The sequence below is a fragment of the Hippocampus guttulatus genome, chromosome 14, assembly GCF_054856545.1.
Source record: "Hippocampus guttulatus isolate MCC_2025c chromosome 14, RoL_Hgut_1.0, whole genome shotgun sequence".
Taxonomy (NCBI): Eukaryota; Metazoa; Chordata; class Actinopteri; order Syngnathiformes; family Syngnathidae; genus Hippocampus; species Hippocampus guttulatus.
Window position 1 is genome coordinate 1,384,489 of NC_141274.1, and position 22,448 is coordinate 1,406,936.

The window sequence follows — 22,448 nt, forward strand, 5'->3', positions numbered from 1 at the left end:
CCGTTCTTGGTTCGAATCTCATACCTATAGGTTCATATGTACGGTACATCTATGTTCAATGAAGGCTCAAAATTGCTCAACCTCAGTCGTCTCCAGCTCATCCGAGACCTTTAACGAGGACAAAATAGAAACCGAGGACAAATTCAAACGAGATCACTTAACTACCGATGACCGTATTTTCCGCACTATAAGGCGCACCTAAAAGCAGTCGATTTTCTCAAAAGCCGACAGTGCGCCTTATAAATGGATCAATATTGTGATCCGAATATTGTGTGACTTGAAAATGAGTGAAACGCTTGCTGAGTTCAAAAACAAATGTTAAAAAAATAGTACAAACGACCTACATCAATCAGAGCTAAGGTGATAAATTCTAAACATTAATTAAATATAATAATAAATCTGAATTAAGTTGATAAATAGAGAAAGGTACTGCAATATCCATTATGAATACAAGAGAAAATTGACACAAGAGTGCCAGGGTGTGTATGTATAAAATCCCGATACAAACCAAAAGTTGTAAAAATATCATGGTTAAGTAAAGCGTGAGCCTTAATGGAGACTTCTTTCTTCTTACTTTCTTTCTTTTCTGATTGCTATAAAAATGATCTATTTATATATAAACACATAACACGGGGTAGGACTAGATACGTTTTTGACTTCTTCCTACACCCTTGAACATAATAATTGTGTTGAATGATGACTGATTCTCTTTCCTTTTTACTTTTTCACTTACCTTACTTTCTGTCAAATTATTACGATATATTTTTTATGTTCAATAAACAAATGAAACGAAACCAAACAAAACGAATTTCTTGGACGTAGTATTTTAAATGTTCTGTACAGCGCTTTGTTACAGCAGCAGCGGTTGTGAAAGCTCTAAATAAATAAAGCTGTATTGTAGTGTCTTCCCTTCAGCTCGTGGATGCATCATACAACCACAGCCGCCATTGTAGCTTCTATTCTATGTGCCTTCTAATGTAATACCCCCTATATATGAAAACTGTTATAGGCCATTCATTTAAGGTGTGTTGTATACTTCGAAGCGCCTTATAGTGCGGAAAATACGATATTTAGAATTTCCTCTTGAGGGATTAGAATGAGAGTAATATTTTGTTTTTAATGATTGCAATTACGTTATGATGAGGTGAAGATAACAGCTAAGATATACTTAAAGTTAAATATATTCAAGTTAGGGTAAGAGAAAAGACCACATGGCTAGAATTACATTAAGATAATTGAAGCGGCCACGAGACCGAGAAGGGTTGTAATCAAACAAAGCAATGAGGTGCGACTAAGTTCATTTAAAATAAACGTTGCCTTAATATGACAGAATGAGTTTTATGATTTAAATTTATGAAAACATAATATTGGCTGTGGCGGCCCGGTAGTCCAGTGGTTAGCACGTCGGCTTCACAGTGCAGAGGTACCGGGTTCAATTCCAGCTCCAGCCTCCCTGTGTGGAGTTTGCATGTTCTCCCCGGGCCTGCGTGGGTTTTCTCCGGGTGCTCCGGTTTCCTCCCACATTCCAAAAACATGCATGGCAGGCTGATTGGACGCTCTGAATTGTCCCTAGGTGTGAGTGTGGGCGTGAATGGTTGTTCGTCTCTGTGTGCCCTGCGATTGGCTGGCAACTGATTCAGGGTGTCCCCCGCCTACTGCCCGGAGATGGCTGGGATAGGCTCCAGCACCCCCCGCGACCCTCGTGAGGATCAAGCGGTTCGGAAAATGGATGGATAATATTGGCTAGATTTGGCTAAGATTCGTTTATCATGAAGTGTTACATTGGAGGAAGATGAGATTCTTGAAGCGAGGTCCACATGTAAAGACAATCGATCTGTTTTTGTCCCGATTTGGCTCCTTCCCGACCAAGGACATCAAACCCCCCACATTTTACATCTGCTAAGATTCTTTTATAAGATTGTCCTTATGGGGAGCGTGTGTTAAGAAGTGAGTTTGTCCCGATAATATGGTCCAAAACCAGTCGCGGCCTCACCAAAAACAAAACAAAACAAAAAAAATAGTGAGGGAATGCAAAGTTTTTTTTCTTCTTCTATGTCACCTTAGTGGCCTACCCAATCTTGTTTTTGTTTTTTTTTTTGTTTTTTTGTCTGTACATGGTTTCCCCAAATTGCTGGAAGTGTTTTCAAAAGTTCCAAAAACATTTCCCTGCTGAACTTGCCACCTTATAAAGCCTCCGTCTCCCTCGGCAACCATTGGCACCTACCTGGAAAAGCAGAGTCGTCTTCGTGTTTGTAAAATCACGTGTGATCATGCGAGAGCTCTCCTTTGCACGACCGGATTCCTGACCGGTGCTGGAAGAGAATCTTTATGGGTGTGGGGAGCAGTGTTGATATTACTTTGTATGTGAGCACCATATCACCTTTTTATCTCTATGTGCAGGGTCTGCCAAAGATAGAATATCTTTTCATATTGGAAAACTCTTGCGGTTAATATCTATAAATCCAAATACAGTAAGATTAGGTTTAGAATGACTTGGCTGCAAGAAACAATTAAAAAGGGTCAAATTGAATCAGATCTTGTTCGACGGGGTTTTATGTTGCAGAAATGAATTCCTACTATTCCATCTTGCATGTTCACGTGCCAACCCACAAATATGAAATAAGGTGACTTGAGAAGAAAAAGTCTGAAATTGTTGTATTCATTCCCAGGGTTGTATATTCATGACAATTTGGGCAACTTAATGCGCGTTACGCGTGTTGCGAGGCTCATTTAGCTGATGAGCGGATCAGGCCTTGCGATCATCTACGTGACCTTTTGAGCGCGTGCGGAGCCGAGTCACGCTGAAGGTTAACTTCCTGCCAACCTCGCCGTACCATCGGTGCCGGCGACTGAAGTCAAATAATGTATTCAGCGTGCGCATCTTTGCCTTCCATCATAGCCCTCCCGCACCCCCATCATCACCCCCCCCCCCCCCCCCCTTGCTGCTCTTTTCTCTTGCGGGGAGGAAAATGAATGTTTTTCGGGGGTACCATTCATCACCAGTTATTTCCCTCTCTTTGTGCTTGGCAGTAAAAAAGCACTTAAATGCACATCAACAGAATAACAGTCATTTCCATGCATGTTTGCACTCTGGTAGTTCTCATTAGATTGGCGGCGACGACACCCCCCACCCCACAATAGTACACCCCCGCCCCCACTCCATCCCCATACCTCCCCGCCCTCTCCCATGGGCCGTGGCAGTTTAAAGAGCGCACTTTATGAGCGCTGCAGGAGGCCGACTGCGAGACCCTCGTCGTCGCGACGCACGAGCCCGCTCGCTCATTTGGAGGCGCAGCGCGATCACGTCTGCCTTGGACACCGCAGCCGTCAGCCGTCAGCAACAAGCCCCAAGCACAATGATTTCAATTCACGTGCAAAATCTATGATGTCTTGAGTGCAGCGAAAAACTACAACGACAAAATTTACTGTAATTATGGCCGAAAAAGTACTTTGTCATCTTTGGCAAATAAATTCATACATGAGCATTATTTCTGTCCTTACATTTCGTACTCGAGGAAGGCCGTTAGCCAGGAGAAGCAAGGTCAATGATGTTTTTTTTAATCTTACACACAGAAAATACAAAAAAAAAAAAAAAGAACACTTAAGCTAATTAATTAAATTTAATTAAGACGAAGCGCTTTAGACAAAAAAGTAACAAATACTGTACTATGAAAACCCGCTCTGAAAATTTATCAAAACAAACACGTCTGGTCTCATTCATGAGCCACGTTTGTCCTTTTTCTGTACTTCAAAAGGTACTGTACAAAGTGGCATTTTGAGTGCAGTGGACACTCATTTCCTTCCATTGAATTGGGCGTCCATCGCTTTCGGGTCTCTTCAATCCAGTTTCCACGATCTGTATTTTCCGGTTCACCAACCTGACACCTGAAATTAGCACCCGACACAAATTTGAAATCGGATGGCTAGTTTTGGTTTCTTTGTAACTGATGCATGCTTCATTTTGTGCGCTGATAAAGAATACTTCCTTTAAATATTGAGAAAAAAATGTTTTTTTTTTTCAATTATGAAATTGTCAGCCTTCTGTGGCAGATTTTTTCAGGCAATGTGACTGAGTAAATTTTTGTAGACCTTTTTCATTTGGATACGCATTTGTGATTTTTTTTCGACGCATAAAGGGCCCCCCGAAAAGCAATATTTTTGAGCCAGCTCTCATGGGATGGTGCAGTGATACCAAATGTTGTGGCCAGTGATCATAGACGCTCTCAGAAAACATGATTGAAATGCGTCGCCAGTCTTCCATCATAACGCAACCCCGTTCAACAATCAATGGAGGGTGTTCCGCAGTGAAGGGTGCTCCTGTTGGGGGCCGAAATGAAGCCCCGTCACTCCATTATCCTTGGCGAAGGTTGCAGGTTAACACGAAAAGGAACGACAACAGCGGGATGCAAAAAAAAAAAAGCATCAGATTGATGATTCGACCCAGAATGAAGACGTTGAAGCCCACGTAACCATTTCCATATTATTTAGAGAATGTGCTCATTTGTAAAGCTATTGTGCCAAGGCAGACGCACACGTCGCAACAGCTCTTGAATATTGAGCGCCGATTTTTTGATTAAATCCAGGCCCAATTTTTTATTTTTTTTTTTTTTTTAATGCTGGTGCTTAGAAGGACATCCATTCGTAATGCGTCGCATGCCTGCTTAGACCCCTTGCTCCTACACTTCAATCTTTGGCGGTGAATTAAAAGCAAGATGCTCAAAGCCAGGTTAAAAATCTGAATTTCTCAAGTTTTCCAAGTGCGGCCTCACAGTGCAGAGGTGCAGGGTTCGATTCCGGCTCTGGCCTTCCATTGTGGAGTTTGCATGTTCTCCCCGGGCCTGCATAGGGTTTTTTTCTGGGTACTCCAGTTTCCTCCCACGTTCCAAAAACATGCATGGCAGGTTATTGGAACACTCTAAATTGTCCCTCGGTGCGAGTTCGAGCGTGGATGGTTGTTTGTCTATGTGTGCCCTACGATTGGCTGGCAACCGGTTCAGGGTGTCCCCCGCCAAATACCCGAAGACGGCTAGGATAGGCTCTGGCATGCCGCGCAACACTTGTGAGGATAAGCCGATCAGAAAATGGATGGATGAATGCATGGTAATATTCATTCTGAAGTCAAAAACGTGAGCAGAAAAGTTTCTGATTAGCAATCTTCGACCTGATGCTAATTTAAGCGGTGTCCTGGCTGCTCCACTTGTATTTTAGACCGCAAAAGTAAGAGATCAGCATGTTTCAAACCATGATTTAAAGCTGCTTTTTTAAAGCTCAAATTATTAAATAATGATCATGATTGATTTTTATGATTTTGCAATCCAGTTCGTCATTTGGATGTATGCTGTCCTTCAGACATCATGGAATATAAACCATTTAAATACTTTCATTAGGGTAACTACAAAAAGTAATTGGTTCAAATATTTCTTTGTAACATGGCTGTATTGTTATCTTGTAAATTTTCCCCACTGTATGAATAATACAGGGATGCTTATCTAATCTTGTTTTAAAGATGAATAATGGACTGGAGGCTACATTGCAGGAGCCTCATCATAATATATCAGTAATATAGTAAAACACTGCAGCTTCAGAAAAATAAAGAATGTTGACTTTTTAGACCTGATTCGAGGCAACCCAAAATCAAATTGCCCCCTCATAATTTTTTGTGAAAAATCTAAAATACCGAGTTTCATTTGAAATCTATTCATTCATCAATGAGTGCCTGCTGCCCAGTTTTTGCCCGATTGTACCTCTAGGCTAGAGAGCCTAGAGAAGTATTCATAAATCTCATTCAGTACCAGCCAAATCTGGACCGAGTCTGAAAAGACGTTTAAATACGCCTTTGGGAGTGAATGAGTTAAATTACGAAATTGATACAGTCTTTTTTTATTTTATTTTTTTCATTTTTTTCCTGCAGCAGCGTGTTTTTGGTGCCGGGCCTCCCGATGTGAAGGTGATGGCATGTTCAGGGGGTTTGATTTCGACGGAGGGCCATAATGAAGTTTGACATTTAGCTCGGAGAGAGCAGCGGAGCGCGATCGGGCCTTGATTAGCACACTCTAATTGAGGATAATAAGGGCGAGGCGGTGATTGTTTCTAATTTTTGCCATTAATTGCAGCCGTTTGATTGAGGACAGGCAGGGCTGCCGTGTCAAGGGGCCTGGCGGAATCACATCGTTGGGCGCATGCAGCTTCTTGAATAACAATGAAATGGCTTTCTCCACTTCGGTATTTGCAATATGATCCTGCAGTTGTTGAGAAGTCAGAAATGGAGAGCAAATATAGTGCTCTTGTTCATTATCGGTGGTCCTTAAATCAGGTACACACATGAATTTTTTAAATCTTTACTTTTTTTAAAAATGAAAATAATCCCACATGACACGGAGAAATCGGGTGGCATACTCAAGATACACAGCACATCACATACAGAATTATTTGCATCGACAATCGTTAGTTTCTTTCCCCAAACCAGTTTGACGTGCTACCAAGATTGACCTGTGCATGGCTGCCCGATGCCGCACGGTATCCAGACCGACAGAAAAGTGGAGTAGAAGTAGTAGAACAGGAAATAGTTTTAACAGTTACGATTGTCATCTCTCAACTCGTTTCCAAGGATATTGGCGAGGGAAATTCTCTCTGAACACACCCCGCACCACAGGATCATCATTGTGGTATCCGATACTTGGGACTTCGCTGACTTGAATTGCAAAGGGGAAGATTTCCGCCCGAGCTAACGACAGCAAAATCGTTTTTGTCCGAAGGCACGCCCTTCACTGCCGTGCTTTTATTTAATAGTTTTTCGTTCAAATACATACTGTAGTTGTGGCTTTACTACGTCTTGAGCAAAGTTTCACAGCGTTCGACATAAACGGAGGCCTGGAGCTACTACGTGACTCTGTCGGCCCGACAGGGCCCAGAACAAATATCGTGAATCAATATGCTAAAATCAACACGTTCTTGCTTTTTTAAGATTTAATATCCAGTATTTTGTTTAGCTCTTTACTAAACTATATATACTGTAGATCAGATTGGCAAATATTTTGCATTTTATGCAAAATCAGTTCCAGTCGTAATGCCATATTTTGCAGACCAATCAATTACATCATTAACCGGATCTGCACAATAAGACATAACAGCAAACACAATGTTGTTCACTCCAGGGACATTCTGTCCTTCCATAGTTAATAATCCAAGGTTCCTCAGCATATACAGTCAGGATTTTTCTTTTCAATTGATTATATTATTAGATTATATTTTCTTATCGGATCGGGAATCGTTGTTGTTGTTGTTTTTAACTCATTGATCCCTGATCGGCTCCAAACTCCTGATCATGTCATTTTAACAAACTGTCAGGATTCTGTGCTGTACTGTGATTGGTCTGTCTGCATTTGCGGGGGCGTGGCTGATCAAAAGTCGCTTGCTCTCATGGGCCCGATGTGACCCAGGGCGATCGGTTGCCCAACCCTTGAGTTCGAGGCTCAATCACAGGGAGAGAGGCCTTTCTCCATCTTTGTTTCAGGTCGAGGATGAGCAAACCCGGGGGTCATTTTCCACAACATTAGGGGCAGAAATTGATAATTAGAGGTGTTCACGGCTCTGTAAGAGCACCACCCCTCGAGGCGAGCCCTCCCCTTTAACCTCAAGCGACATTAAACAAATGCTGGCTGTCACGGCGGAGGCGGGTTGCAGCTCCCGTCTCGCAGCCCCGCCATACGGTGCAGGGCTGGCAAGACAGACGTTAGCATCGAGAGGGAGGAGGAAGCCGGGGGTAGTAGGTTGTTGGTGAGTGGGGGGAGGCATACGGAGGACCCCCGTGCCCCCAGCTGTCTGAGCCAGCTAATGACTCGTCTCAGGGGGGCTGTTGTAGGCGAGCAGGGAAATTGAAACAGACGCCTGGACCAGGATGTGCTACATGTGTGGCTGCGTGCTGCCATTCAAGACAACACCAGCAGCGCAGCTATGTTTATTCATGTGATTCAACGTTCCCTTTTTTAATCGCTTCTCAGGCTGAAACATTGTGATAACCTTTATAGATTTGACTTCTAATTGTTTAGTCTGAAAGAGTGGTGGAGACAATCAAAGGGGATACAGTTCGCTTGAGAATGACCCACTTACTGGAAGAGTTTTGTAATTCTAATCCCTGTGTTGATTCTTTTTTTCATTTTATTTATTTATTTTTTAAGTTTCCCGCAGCAAATTGATCCGCATCCTCACCAAAATGTAATTCGTGCATCTTTGGCCCATGCCCGACACCACTACGAAGTATTGTCAAAAATCATTTTTTAAATTGTTTCGAATAATGTTGACGTTGTTACCGAACTCAGTTGAGTAATGTTCTGTCTTTGCTCGCACTTTTTGTGCTTGGTAGAAGTAATTTCAGTGTATTCGGTGAATAGACAAAGTTTTGAGGTTCCAAATAGTACATGTGATTTGATTTTTTTTTTTTTTTTTTTTTTTTTTTTTTTTTAGTGAACCATGTATCTCACATCGTATGTTAATATTTTTCATTTTTCATGTTTGAAAGAATCAGTCATCAACAACAACAATGGTTTGACCATTCAAAAAAATAACCACATAGTCATTTATTGACTTATTTATTTATTTGCCAGCGCAAACAGCTGTCGCGCGTTAAAATTACCATTCAAAGATGGCATAAAACTGCTCAACAGCACACCAACATGAAGTGCAACAACTTTTATTTTTTTTCCAGACAAATCTCACTCGCTCCTAATGTTTATCTTGCATGTCTTTCCAAATTCACAAAAAATGTGACATTAGGGCAGGAAAAAAACTGGTGCACCTGCAACCAAGCGATGTCTGTCATGTAGTGGTGAACGGTAATCTTACAATTTGGAACTATACACTGCAACCTGACCATTCACGTCGGATACGTAGCATACCCGACCATGAATAGCAAAAATCTGCATGTCATTGACGATCATTGAAATCCAATGGACTTTTTTTTTTTTTGCTTTGTTCTGTTTTGTTGTTGTAAATATACAGTGTATATATATATATTTTAAAACAGTTTAGCCCCCTGCGTACATTTTCCACGCAAAACAGGAATTTGCTCTCAAGAAACCGAAAAAACAAAACAAAAACATAAAAGCACGCTGAAAATAAAAAATATTCGGCGGATAAGTGAATCCACGGGTGCTGAGCTGCAAGTATGCCGGCATCAACAGTAATAGAGGAAACATGATTAATAATTCCCTTGCCTTGTTTTTTGTGTAATTTATTTATAATTGATTTGAAATGACTGCCTCATGTCACGTACGGTCCATTGTGACGGTGAGCTGTCATCCGCACAAATGCTCCTAAAATCCAATTTGCTCACCTGAGATCAGGTCTCAGGTTCCGCCTCCAACACTTTTGCCCACTTGCAAACAAAGCATCGGTTGGGCCTCCTCAGCTCAAGTTTCCCCCACCATCACTATCACGCTCCCCTTCCTCGACGTTCGCATCTTCAATCCCCCGCTGAGCCCATCCCACTGCTCCGACACAGCCCCATCTCCCTAAAGGTAATGACTGAATTAGGCCTAATGTTGTACACTGGCTAATGGCGCCGCGCTGCACATTACGGCATGTGCAACTGGCAACGACAACAGCAATAATCCCGGAGCCTTCTTGTCCTCCTGCACTCGGCCCCCGGGGGCTGGGACGGCGCTCAGGGAAATGAATGGAGTTTGCCACACTACAATGAGCTTTTGATGGGAGACAATAGAGGAGGCTGCCAGCACCACACAGGGTGGTAAGAGGAGAGCAATATGGGGCCCATCTACCGACCGGCCCTCCCTCCTTCCCTGCTTCCCTCAGGCCCCTGTATCCACCCCCCCGCCCCCACTCCCTGCACCCCCACCACCCTCCTCTCCCAGATTCATAATGGCATCCGGAGGGGGAAGAAGAAGGGAAAGTGATGTCAAATATCAGGAAATCAGACGGATGGCGAGCTGACAACCCCCTCACATGGTCCCATCCTTCTCTCCCTTTGCCCAACGGTAGCACAGGTTAATATCACATTTATAAAATCACTTACAAGAAACAAAGCTGCCTCTTTACTCCTCCCCCCACTGTCACTCTCAGACAGTCATATAGTTTTGCCGGAGGCCAACCTATGTGTCCATTTGTCCTTCGATGCCCCCGCCACCCCCATACCTGTCTGTCACTCTGCGGAAAGCAACAACACAGTTCCCGGAGTAACTGTTTCCTGTCTGCTTTTCCACCCATTTCTCACGTACATGAGTTGAGGAAGGTTAACACATTCACATCATTGAGCAACACGTGACTCAGTATGTTGTCTGAGCTTTATTGACCCTTGAAAGTCCTCAATTGTTTCCTTGGCGACAATGATGAACCCAGTCCATGTTGTTAGGTCGTGTTACTGGAGCAGTTTGAGGGATACAAGAGCTTATCAGTGGGGTGGTGCTTGTTGTATCCTTTACTAGTCCTGGAAAAGCTACAAATCGTTGCAATGGAGTCCAGCAATCGGTCCGACAGGATACATAATGTCATTATTGTAATTAACACTGTGAAACGCACTGGAAAGAAAAGAGTTTATTCCTTGTCAAGTTGAACAGATGTATGGCACAGGTGCACACAATGCATTGTTTAAGGCAGGGATGTCAAACATATGGCCCGTGGGCCGGAACCGGCCCCCAAGGAGGTTTGATCAGGCCCACAGGATAATGAAAAAATGCATAAAAGACACCTGAATGAATATTTTTAATAACATGCAGTTCATGGATTATCCGCTAGGGGGTACACTGTTTTTTTCTTTCGTTTGTAAAGTGTAGGCAGGGATTACATTTTGATTTTATATGCACACGTGTAAATCGTTTAAAAAATAATTTTTTTATAAATCTCGTTTAATCTTAAAATGCATGAAAATATTTTTCAATACCAATTACTTGTTAAAGTTTTGTGCCTTTGTACAATCAGTGGGATCAGTGGCAATGCATGTATGTGAATGATAAAAGTAAATTGCACATTTTTCTAAGGAAATCTAAAGTGTTTCATGAAATGTTTGGTAAAAGATATGTTCATTCAATTTCAACATTTTCCTCATGTTCTTTGTGCTTCACTATACCAAAACAAAGGAAAGACATGATATTTTTGTTATTTATAGCAGAGTATGGTATCATTTTAATGGTCCGGCCCACTTGGCATCTACCGAGGCCGTATGTGGCCCGCAATGTGAAATGAGTTTGACACCCCTGATTTAAGGTATTTCCACCGGCTTTTGCTAAACTTTGAGCTGCCTGCTGTTAACAATTATTTACATGTTGGTGGAACATGCTCTCAATAAAAAAATGGGTCAGACCCCCCTACTCGATGCAAAAAGTAACACTTGATCAATCCCCCCCCTAGCCAACGGAACGAGCGACCCAGCCAGTTGCAGTGCGGGCAGCGCCACGAGTCCTAAGCTAGATCCACCTCCCTCGCCGCACGCCAACCGCAAGAAACACAGACGGAAAAAGAGCACGGGCATCACCAAGCCTGACGGTCTAGCTGCAGGAAATGAAGGTAAGAAAAATGAGAGGCACTCAAGGCAGGCATTTCTTGATGCCTCTCACGGTTATGGAAATTTACAAATGGGTGATGCATTTGTGATTGGTCTTGCCTAAATGACACCAAAACTTTGATTGTAATACTGCCAGCTGGAGTTTGGAGGTTTGCGGCTGATTTAAAATGTAGCTGAATGGTTGTCCATAAAAGGTTATGGAGGCGCAAAGCCATTCCATCCTCCCAAGTTGGGTTTCCATGGTATGAACTGCCCCATCCAGAAGACGCAGCCCATCTCGGCGGGTGATTGTCAGCCTAACTCTTCGCCCAATTAATAATGATCCCGTCGCACAAATGATGAATGGAGCTCTCTAATTGGATGGCATTGTGGAAACACTCAGACGCATCTCAGAGGCCATAAAACTGATGTCAGACGAGCGGCGTGATCAATCAACAAGATGGATACGCTGGAAAGACAACAACAATGCCGTTGACGCCTCCTAAATGACGCTTAGCATTAATAATCATTAGACATGAAAAAAAAAATCCTGGCCTCTGAATGACTCTGTTGACCACAGAGGCCAGGGTGAGCATCATCACTAAGTCGTCCCATGTGGTGAGGTCACCGTTAACAATTGCCTTTTCACACAAAGATCCTGCCAAAAAAAAAATAATAATAAAAATAACTGTCATTGAGTGCAGCAACTGAAAGTACTTTCACGCAGCAGCACAGCATACTTATCAGAGGGCAACGGTCGCTTTCAACAACACAAAGTGGGAGAAATGAGATTCAGGTGTCAGCTTTTCATAGCCGTCGCAGCTTTGCCCAATAGTCATCTTCTGTCTCTCTGATCGAGAAAACCTTTGGAAGTAGATGAGAAAATGCTGCTTTTTACAGTGTGTGTGAAAATGTTCACGTGTGAACAAGAGCATGTTTGAACTAGAGTGATTGTTAATATACCTTGTTAAACTGAAATCCAGTCCAAAGTCCAAATCCTCTGAATTTCAGCCTCTCAACAGTAAATACTCTTGAATTTCTGAAGTCCTCCATGAAAGCAGACTGATTATGTTTGTGTGTGTTTTTTAAATGTAATTTCGTTTTCAAAATAAGACATTGACAGCCATTTAAAACATCTGCTTTCACTTTAGAAAATAATAATCGACATTTTTGCCGATTTTCTGACCAACGAGTTTTTGGAACCAAATCCGAAATTGAATCCAAATTAATTTGCATATTGAATAAAGGGATGGAAATTATGCCCTTTTTTTGTCCGATCCATCGGCTTAACAACAAAATATTTTACAGATGAATCAATTAATAACACAATCGTTACTTTCAGCCATATAATCTGAATTAAATCAATTATAAAGTTGTCTTCTTCAGGGAGGTGCTCATTTGTTTTAAAGGAAACCGAGTATGCTACATTTTCGCAACTTAAAACTGTGTCTAGTATCTAGTCAGTGTTGCAATCGCAATGAGCAATATGTTGTGGAGTACCCAGAGACTCCCTCCAGAGTAGATGTTTACAACTTCCACATGTGCTTGATGATGCCCCCTTATTGGGCAAAGTTAGTAAGTAGTTAGCAAGTTGAGAACGCTGGAATTTCTGAAGTCAGCCTGCACTTCACCTAACTCGTGTAAAGTTTTTGTGCGAGAGTGACTCAACTTAATCAAGTGTGCAAATGTCCTGCACCTCAGCATAGCAAGGGTTAACATCCTCTGGAGTCCAGCTGAGGATTAGGAGATGGAGCTTTAACTGCCTGCGCTAATGGCGGGTGTTTATCTCAATACTTTGTTTTTTGTAGCTCCCCGACTCGCTCTCATTTCCCAAAGCTGTCCCCGGAGCCCGCGCTCTCGTAATGACTTCCTGCGCCCCACGCACCCGACGGAGGGAAGGAAATAACAAGATTGTCATTTGGGGCTGCCCACAGACGCGCGTTTAATTGGCCGGCGCTCTCATCGGGCTCTGTTGTTAAACGCGCTAGCTATTAGCGGTAGCGGCGCTGATTTCATGTGTTTGTTTATTGTACTATTGGCTGGTGGTGGTGTGCAGAGGTGTGCGTCAGATAGATAGTTTCTCTCTCACTCTCTTTCTCTCTCCGTCTGAGTTGGGTCGTCGTTCCCCCCCGGGGGGCCCCTGTCGCAGTAATGGCCTGCTCCTGATTGCTCTGATACAGGTTAGGAATATTGGCTTTAATGATGTGTAAAATGAGCAAGCAGTGCCGCTGACATTTACAGATGGGCGCCGCCTTGGCCTGTTCTTCCCAACTGCTCATTAATTCACGGGGAATGGCGAGCACTTCTTTAAGTGACTGCGTGACGCGTGCGGCGGCGTGCGACACGGGGCGATGCGACGCACCAAACAATAGCTCACCTTTCACCCTTTTCAAGCGTCATCTCCGCCGAGTGTTCACACAAATGGATTTGAAAAAAAAAAGAAAGAAAGAAGAGGAGGTCGTCAAGGCTAAAGACTGCTGCTTAGTTCTTTGTAAGGTTTTGTCACACCGGTCTCCATAGAGGCCCGCATACGATAGATAACTCAGCTGTGCTTGCATCAGCGCCCTGAGGTGCTAATCGAGTCCACAGGTGCTGTCACGGTCCTTATTTCTTTCAGTGTGACAGAGGAGCCTGCACTCTAAATGTTCCTCGTCCATAGAGTACGCTGCACTTAGTATTTGATGACAAATTTGGGTATTTTCCACAATTTCTGCCATTCTGGAACAGCTAGAACAGTCTCCGGTTACATCATAACTTGAATTTCTAGGCAAGGCAGTTTTATTTTTTCACAAGTCAACTCAATGTGCTTCACACAACCAAAAGCTTAAGGGGGAAGTCAACCCCCAAATTTCCTTTACAAGAATGTGTTCTTGGTTCTCGGATTACTATTGTGTTTTGCGGAATATGAGTTAAGCAGTAAAATCTGCCTGTTTTTGGCCAACTCAGGGGGCAGCCATCTTGCCACTTTTTGACAACTGGAAATGACATCACAGTTGCTCGGGCCTCAGATGACAACCGATCATGGCTTAGACAAATGGAGATGCGTAGAACATATTAATGTCGACAGCTTACTAAGAATTTTTCAAAGAATGTACATCGACAACAATTCAACACATTTACAAACAAAAGATTTCACCCTCTGAAGTTAGGACGGCCCACCGAGGGGCCCTCCGTCATCTGTCAAAACAAATCGCTGATGCGCGTTGTCAGCTGAGTACATGTGGGAACATGTTATACATCTTTTGAAAGCTGAGTTTCTGGATATTTGAATGGTGCCCAACATTTTACAATTGTCAAATTTGAAATGGAACTTTGGAGACCTCAAGCTTTGATCCTGTCGTGTTTTCAAGTCCTAATCAACATTCCAAATTCATTTTCAAGGCAGATTTTGTGAAAAGAAATTAGACGAACATAAGATTCACCTTTTTTTTTCTCTTTTCAAACATCTGTAGTTCAGTGACAGGAGAACTTACACAGATTCTGACTGTTAGGGAGAAATATTCAATTTTTTTCTAATTTTCAATTTATTTCAAAAAGAAACCAAAACTATGCTGATACTCCAAATGGTTCATGAACAGCTACAAATTTACTTCGGGTGCACCTTTTTTCAGGCGTTTTCGGCAAAGTTGCAAGAAAGAAATAAAAAGTTGTTTTCAAAAATGACTGACAGTGAAATTGGTTTTAAATTCTTGAAAGACCTTAATCACGCAAGACCTTCGACTCGGGGCTGAGTGCGCTTCTGTTGGCAGCTTATTCCACTCGCTTGCAGTATAACGACTAAATGCCGCTTCACCAAGTTTGCACAGATGAACTTACTTTCCTCCCTCCTCTTTCCTGTAAACGCTCCACCAGGTTGAGATTCAATCATCTTATCTCTATTGTATTCAGAATCCACACCATTCACTGATTGATAAACCAGGAGCAGAATTAAAAAAAATATTCTTCAACTTCAGCAACCTAAACATGCCTCGTCTATCGCCAACCTGCACTCACACCGTTTTTCAAATAGTTACAAAAGATACTTGCTGCATGAGGTTTGATTTCACACTTGAGACCCAACGATTTGTGTAAAGTCAATTTAATAAGTCCATTTTCCTTAAGACCCCTAAAAATGATCTTCCAGCAGACATTTAAGCCATATATCACCTATTTCTTGTGAACATATGCCAACTAAAAGCGATGAACTTCCTTCCTTCCCAGAACAAGTTGTTTAAGTTCCTAAGCAGATTTATGATCCATGTAAATGCTGGACGATGTTTATCTTCTTCCCGCTGCTCCCTCTTTGTCGCCGCGTAGCCATTACGCTCTTAACTCCCCTTTTTATTACGCCGTGTTAATTAAGGAAAATCATATCTGGCGCATCACTCACGGGCTGGCTTTCGGTCGCACGCACTCTCCTGGTGTTAATTTATTTGTAATCGTCAGGAACTTGTTGATGAAGAGCTGGCGGATAAACACGGTCAACAGGTTAATGCTCAGCATAATGTGACGAGGTGATTGTTCCAGGATGCCACCTGCAACCACACGGTAATAACAGAAGCTCTAATGGCCTCTTCACAGGCACCTCGTTGCAGGTTGCCTGTAAAGCTCACAGCAATACAAGCTTTAGGCGCATTGTTCATGCTAAGATTTAGTGTGCCTCGGAGAGGGGAGGGGGGGGGGACACTTCCATGCAGCGGGATTACTTTTCCGGGGGGGGGGGGGGGGGGGACACTTCCATGCAGCGGGATTATTTTTCAGTGCAATTGCCACACGGTGAGGGACTAACATGTGTTATGCCGATTATTATCTTCGACAATTTTTAAAATGTGAGAGAATCCACCAGTGATGGGAAAAAAAATCTAGAAGTGTGTTCTTACTGCTTTTATAGTGTGGAGTGTACTCAAGCTGACCAACGGCGCTTATCTTCCACCTCTGTGGCCTTTAGGTGGTTGTCGCCAAGACCCATGAAACATCGCCCGAGCTCTTGCTCGTCGCTCCTGCTACCCACTCTCGCTAGCCATTCTTGCTAACTGCTGCCGTTGCTAATTGGACCTCGAGGAAGCACTCATCGTCGCTCACTTTTTCTGAAGCACATCAGGATCCCACTGGTGAAAGGAAACTACCGCATTGGCCCAAATATAAGACGGCCCTGATTATAAGACGACCCCCTCTTTCTCAAGACTCAAGTTTGAAAAAAGACTTTTTGAACACCAAATAAATTTTTATACAGAAAATAATTACACTACATCTGAAACAAATGTTTCTAACAATATATTTGAGAGAAAAAAAATGTTATTTTTCCTCATTCAAATCTTAATATCCGATCATTTAAATATGTAAACTAAAGTGCAATCACATTCGTAAATGAATGGCTTCTCCTTTTTGAAATGTAAATTCCATCATAACTTCTCCTCAGCTGCCGGTTAACCTGGCCGACCTTTGACCCACTTTTCTCCAGTTTGTCGCTACGCTTCTCCATTTTCTGTTATCTCTTCTATTATTTTCTTCTCTTTTCTTTCTTACCGCTATTTTTTTTTCTTCGTGACAGGTTCACTTTGGCCTGGGGACTCAAGTTTAGCATTCGCTTCAATGATATCTTGCGCCATCTAGCGTCGTGAATGGGTATAACGTCTAGACCCCGAATATAAGACGACCCCCACTTTTTCAGTCTTATTTCAATGCAAAAAAACACCGTCTTATCTTCGGGCCAATATGGTCATTTGTTGCGGGAAATATTGAACAGGTTTAATATTTTCTTCCTTTCTATTGCTTGATCAGATATGGGTGAAAAAAAATCACTCTTAATGCACACCACATGAAAATCAATTTGTGAGAATCGACAATCAAGGCTTTGCTGCCATTGATCTGCCATTGGTGGTGGTGGTGGGGGGGGGGGGGGGGTAATGATGAAATCTGGCTCCATTGTTGGTATGTGAGTACCCCTCTTTAAATATGAGCTTCTTTCGTGGCTATTTTTACAAGAGTGCATTCGTGTGCATGGCGAATTAGATTTGTTTTCCCTTCTCTGCTCATCAGTTTAGGAAGTCAGCCATCCTTTGAATTTTTAATCTCCATAATGAAAGTCTTTTAATGCCTCCAATTTATTGCCTGGGCAGCCAACAGAGTAATTAGCTTTGTACTATTTTTTCCCCCTTTAAAAAAATGTTAGGAGGAGTAAAATAGCATTTGTGTCTGGGAATAGCAAATTATATTGGAGCTTCAAATTCTGCTTATTTTCATATTCAGAAGCATTTTGTGAAGAAATGAATAATGGACAGAGAAATCATCGGTTGAGGGGTCAATTAGTGATCATCTAAATCATTTTGTTCACTAAACAGTCAACTTTTCACATTGTTAACTGTCATAGGAATGAAAAAAAAAGACATCCTTTGTTATGGTTGTGAAGCAACCTCAGATGCTGAAAATTCCTTTGGACGGCCATTCATTTTTGCTGCTGTTTATACAGAATGACATCACATGACTGTCTCTCCTCTCCAGCATGATGTTACACATCCAGGTAGATACTGACCTACATACTGTATGTTGTACTGTACTTTAATACCCTTTCTCCGAAGGTGGAATACTTCTGTGTCATCCCTGCTCCTCAATCTTTGCTTGTGCCGCTTATACAGACATAAAAAAGTGGATTTTGTCTTTACAAGCAGTGCAAAAGGGACTGTAGACTGCCTGTATGTCTATATTTATACCCTAAGCCCCTACTAGCTCTTGCTAGTGGCAGCCCCCTATTAATACCTCCCCACTTGTAACTGGAAATAAAGAGGAGACCTGTAGTCGATTGTGCAAACGGAATCAGATAATTGAAGTCGGTGTGGAGCTAATTGGATTATTGCGTCTGCCACTGCGCGGCATTCCAAGCATCTGTCACACGTCTGTCATTTAAAAGCCTCGTCACAGAGCCCGGGAGCCGCCATTGATTACAAACCGCGTCCATTGCTGTCAATTAGCAAGTCGTACAGAGTTAATTTCAAGTGAATGGATTATCCTGTGTGTCTAATAAATACGCTTTCATTTGCAGCATCAAATTTGTCTTGAAAACTGCAGTGGAATTTCTGTAATGGAGAAATAATCACTGAAGGAATGGCTACCCTGAAAAAAAAAACGTTTGGTGCAATTGACTCAATTTTATTTCATCAAGTAGTTGTCGAAATAATGTCGGGAACCAGACTTATTTTTGAAGTAGACGATACATTTTCCTCACAAGGGTCGCGGGGGGTGCTGGAGCGTATCCCAGGTCTCTTCGGGCAGTAGGCGGAGGACACCCTGAACCGGTTGCCAGCCAATCCCAGGGCACACAGAGACGAACAACCATGCCCACTCACACTCCCACCAAGGGACAATTTTGAGTGTTCAATCAGTCTGCCATGCATGTGTTTGGAATGTGGGAGGAAATTGGAGTACCCGGAGAAAACCCACGCAGGCTCAGGGAGAACATGCAAACTCCACACAGGGAGGCCAGAGCCGGAATGGAACCCACGACCTCTGCACTGTGAGGTTAATGCGCTAACCACTGGACCACCATAAAAATGTATCTGCATCCGGATGATTTTATTTCGGGCAACCACTTGATCAAATCTAATTGATTAAATTCAACACACCATTTTTTTTCAGCGTATGTGTACCTGTTGACAATTGTGTGTATTAAATTGAGGCATATTAAAAAGACATGTGCCCTAACACACACTATCATCATCATGGAGTTAAAACAATTCCGCCCCCGCCAAAGCTTTATAAGCATAACAACCAGACACCCGAATATGTTGACATGTATTCTGGTAGCTGGGAGACAGGACGGGTACTTGTTCTCTGTGTATGTCAAGGCAAAGTGAGGCATGTTAAAGCTGTGCCTGACTCACAGGTTCATGCACTTTGTAATCAAAACAATCCCTCTCATATCCGTGTGGCATAACACCCACACACCCGTGCATGCAGGTCTCGAGGCGGAGTCTCCAGTAACATATTAATACATTATAAAGGGAAATCAATGCTATGAATATACTATACAATTCCAATTCCAAAACCAAAAGCCCAAAATCCTTTTCCCTGCACTGCGTGACTCATTTCTCCGAGCGTTTACTCGCTGTATGCAAATAAGGCCACTCTTTACATTGACATAATGAGGTAATTACAAATCATTTAGTGACAAGCTGACGCGAGTGTGTGCGTGCAGCTGCGCCACGCAATTTACAGTATACTGTTAAGGAACAGCAGCATGTGTCGCATCACATGTTGTGTCCAGAACTTTTATTTCGGGAACGTAAAGGCACTTGTCTCATTTTGACTGAGAGGCGGCTCATTTTTGTTGGGGGGTCTTTGTTACGGCCTTTACCATTTGTGTTTCATTTTATTTTGCAGCAAATGTTTGTGTGTTGTTGAGTAATCGCTGTTGTTATTTATTTATTTATTTATTTTACAAGTCAGAATTTGCACATTGGTTGATACAAGAAAATTAATTAATTGAAAACAGGTTACAAATAGTGAGTGTATTTACTCAAAATGAATAGGTTTTGTGATTTGTGTCAAAATACATATTACCTCTCAATTGTGAAGCATAGGCGCCAACAACTATCCTCGATAATCACTCCCTGTTTACTTTGAATACTAATGTCCATCTTGTTTTTTATTTTTTAATAAAACAGAACAAGAAGATTCCTTCGAGTTCATCATCGTGTCGCTGACGGGTCAGACGTGGAACTTTGAGGCATCCACGTACGAGGAGCGCGAGCTCTGGGTGCAGGCCATCGAGAGTCAAATCTTCGCCAGCCTGCAGTCATGTGAGAGCATCAAGAATAAGGTACTTTACACCATCTGCCACGTTATTTCCATTTTTTTTCCCCCTCCCTCATTTTCCCTCCAAACTCCATTGCTCCCTCCTCATTGCTGTCACACATGCGAGGCTGTCAGACAGGTGCGCAGCAGTGTTGTCTTATTGCAAGTGACAGGCATCACAGACAGAAGCCGGCTTGTGTCGGCACGCCTCATTTACATATTTTATTTTGTCGGAGTCTCCTTTCTCCTCTGCCCTCTCAGCCTGCGTCATGGTGCTCCATTTCTAACCGTTGTTAACCATGGCGACTCATTCCTTCTCTTTCTCCACAGTCTCGATTAGGCAGCCAGAGCGACGCCATGGCCATCCAATCCATACGCAACGTGAGGGGCAACAGCTTCTGTGTGGATTGCGATGCAGCGAGTGAGTAGATTTGGTTCACAAACTGCATATAAAAGTCTAAACACCATGCAGCAGTAAACAGAAATAAATATTTACGAGGGATGGGGATTCTGCCCTAGCGCAAATTATTATTTATGATTATTATGGATCATTTATAATGACAGTTTAAACCGTAACGATACATACCAAACGCTCTGATCCTGAAACTGTTTAACTCATTCAGTACCAGCCAATTCTGCACCAAGTCTGAAAAGACGTTTAAAAACGTCTTTGGGAGTGACTGAGTTAATAGCATTACAAACTCATCTTACAATATTACTCAAAAATATAAATGGCTTATAGATGATCTGTTTTAGGGAAAATGCACATGTATAATTTGCTGAACTTCCTCTAACAACCCAGACTAAAGTTGGCTCCTCCCCAACATACAAAGCTGGTCTTTCAGGCAAGACGTATCACTTCAACATATTTCCCTGGCACTGGTACTTCCCTGTACTATGTTCCTGTTAGACCGTGCAAATAGCGACAGATAAGTTCCACAGAAAAAAACTGAGAAAACTCCACACTGGAAGGCCAGAGCCCGGATTCAAACCCAGAACCTCAGAACTGTGAGGCAGACTAGCCCACTGGAAACAAAAAATAAATTATTTACCTTCACATTTTAACACGTGAAAGCACGCACGGTGACACTTTTTGACTTTGCTCCTCGGTTAAAGTGCCGCAAAAAGTCAAAAAGAAGCCTCGTGTTAATACAAATGCTGAAGTGTGACGTTTTGTACGTCACACCGCGCAGATCCGGACTGGGCCAGTCTGAACCTGGGCGCCCTGATGTGCATCGAGTGCTCGGGCATCCACAGGAACCTGGGCACCCACCTGTCGCGTGTGCGCTCCTTGGACCTGGACGACTGGCCCGTGGAGCTCAGCATGGTGATGACGGCCATCGGCAACTCCATGGCCAACAGTGTCTGGGAAGGCGCCCTGGAGGGCTACAGCAGGCCAGCCAGCGACAGCACCAGGTGAGAGCCGCAATCAAATACGGTCATCAAACATGTTCGGTTGCACTACAAAAGCCCACAACTCAAATCTGCAACATGCTGCCATTTTGTGTGTTCATAACACTATGCAAGTGGTACTTGCTCCCCCCCCCCCCCTTTGGTCAACATTTTAACCCTTTCATGCACCCTGTTACCCGATTACATGATAAGATGTCCACGGTAGTAACCTCTGTCCCTGAAAGGGTTCAGCAAACTTTATTTTATTAAAAAATCCACTCATGAAACAGATGTAACAAACTTGTTGCCACCATTTTATCTCCTAATTTTCTCTTCATTTGCCGGGCGACCATAATTCACGCCGAGCATAGAGTGTGACATAATTTAGCGTCTCACCGCTAAATGTGTTGACTCGCTCCAAATCCATTAAGTTCCTCACTAGACATGTAAGTGTTAATCGGGGGAAAGGATTAAAAGAAAAAAATGCCGGCCCACCATCAGGTTCTCTGTGAAGACGTGCGAGGTGGAGGATTGTTTATCTCGCGGTGACAGGTAAGGCCTGGCGTCCCGGGCTGACTAATGGCCTGCTGTGTGGCGGTGCAGGTAATTAAGCACACCATTATGGTTTAAGCCTAACCCCGAGAGCTGGACCCTCAGGCCCCGAGAGGCCGCGTCACATATCCATCACCGGGGCCGGGGTCATCGCTCTGTCTGTCAAGGCCGCCACTGTCTGAACGTTCTCCCCGCTGGCGCTTTGGATTTACTGGGGAAAAGTGAAAGATGCGCATTCCAT

The 22,448-nt window shown here is 43.0% G+C and overlaps 1 protein-coding gene across 1 annotated transcript in view; it reads left to right on the top strand.

Moving 5' to 3' along the window:
• The window catches only part of agap3 (ArfGAP with GTPase domain, ankyrin repeat and PH domain 3), a 91,192-nt gene that overhangs the window by 48,113 nt on the left and 20,631 nt on the right, over positions 1-22,448 (top strand). Inside the window, exons 13-16 of the mRNA XM_086129943.1 lie at positions 11,362-11,517; positions 20,134-20,288; positions 20,594-20,684; positions 21,457-21,679. Coding sequence (XP_085986069.1) covers positions 11,362-11,517; positions 20,134-20,288; positions 20,594-20,684; positions 21,457-21,679 — 625 coding nt within the window. The remainder of the gene's footprint in view (positions 1-11,361; positions 11,518-20,133; positions 20,289-20,593; positions 20,685-21,456; positions 21,680-22,448) is intronic.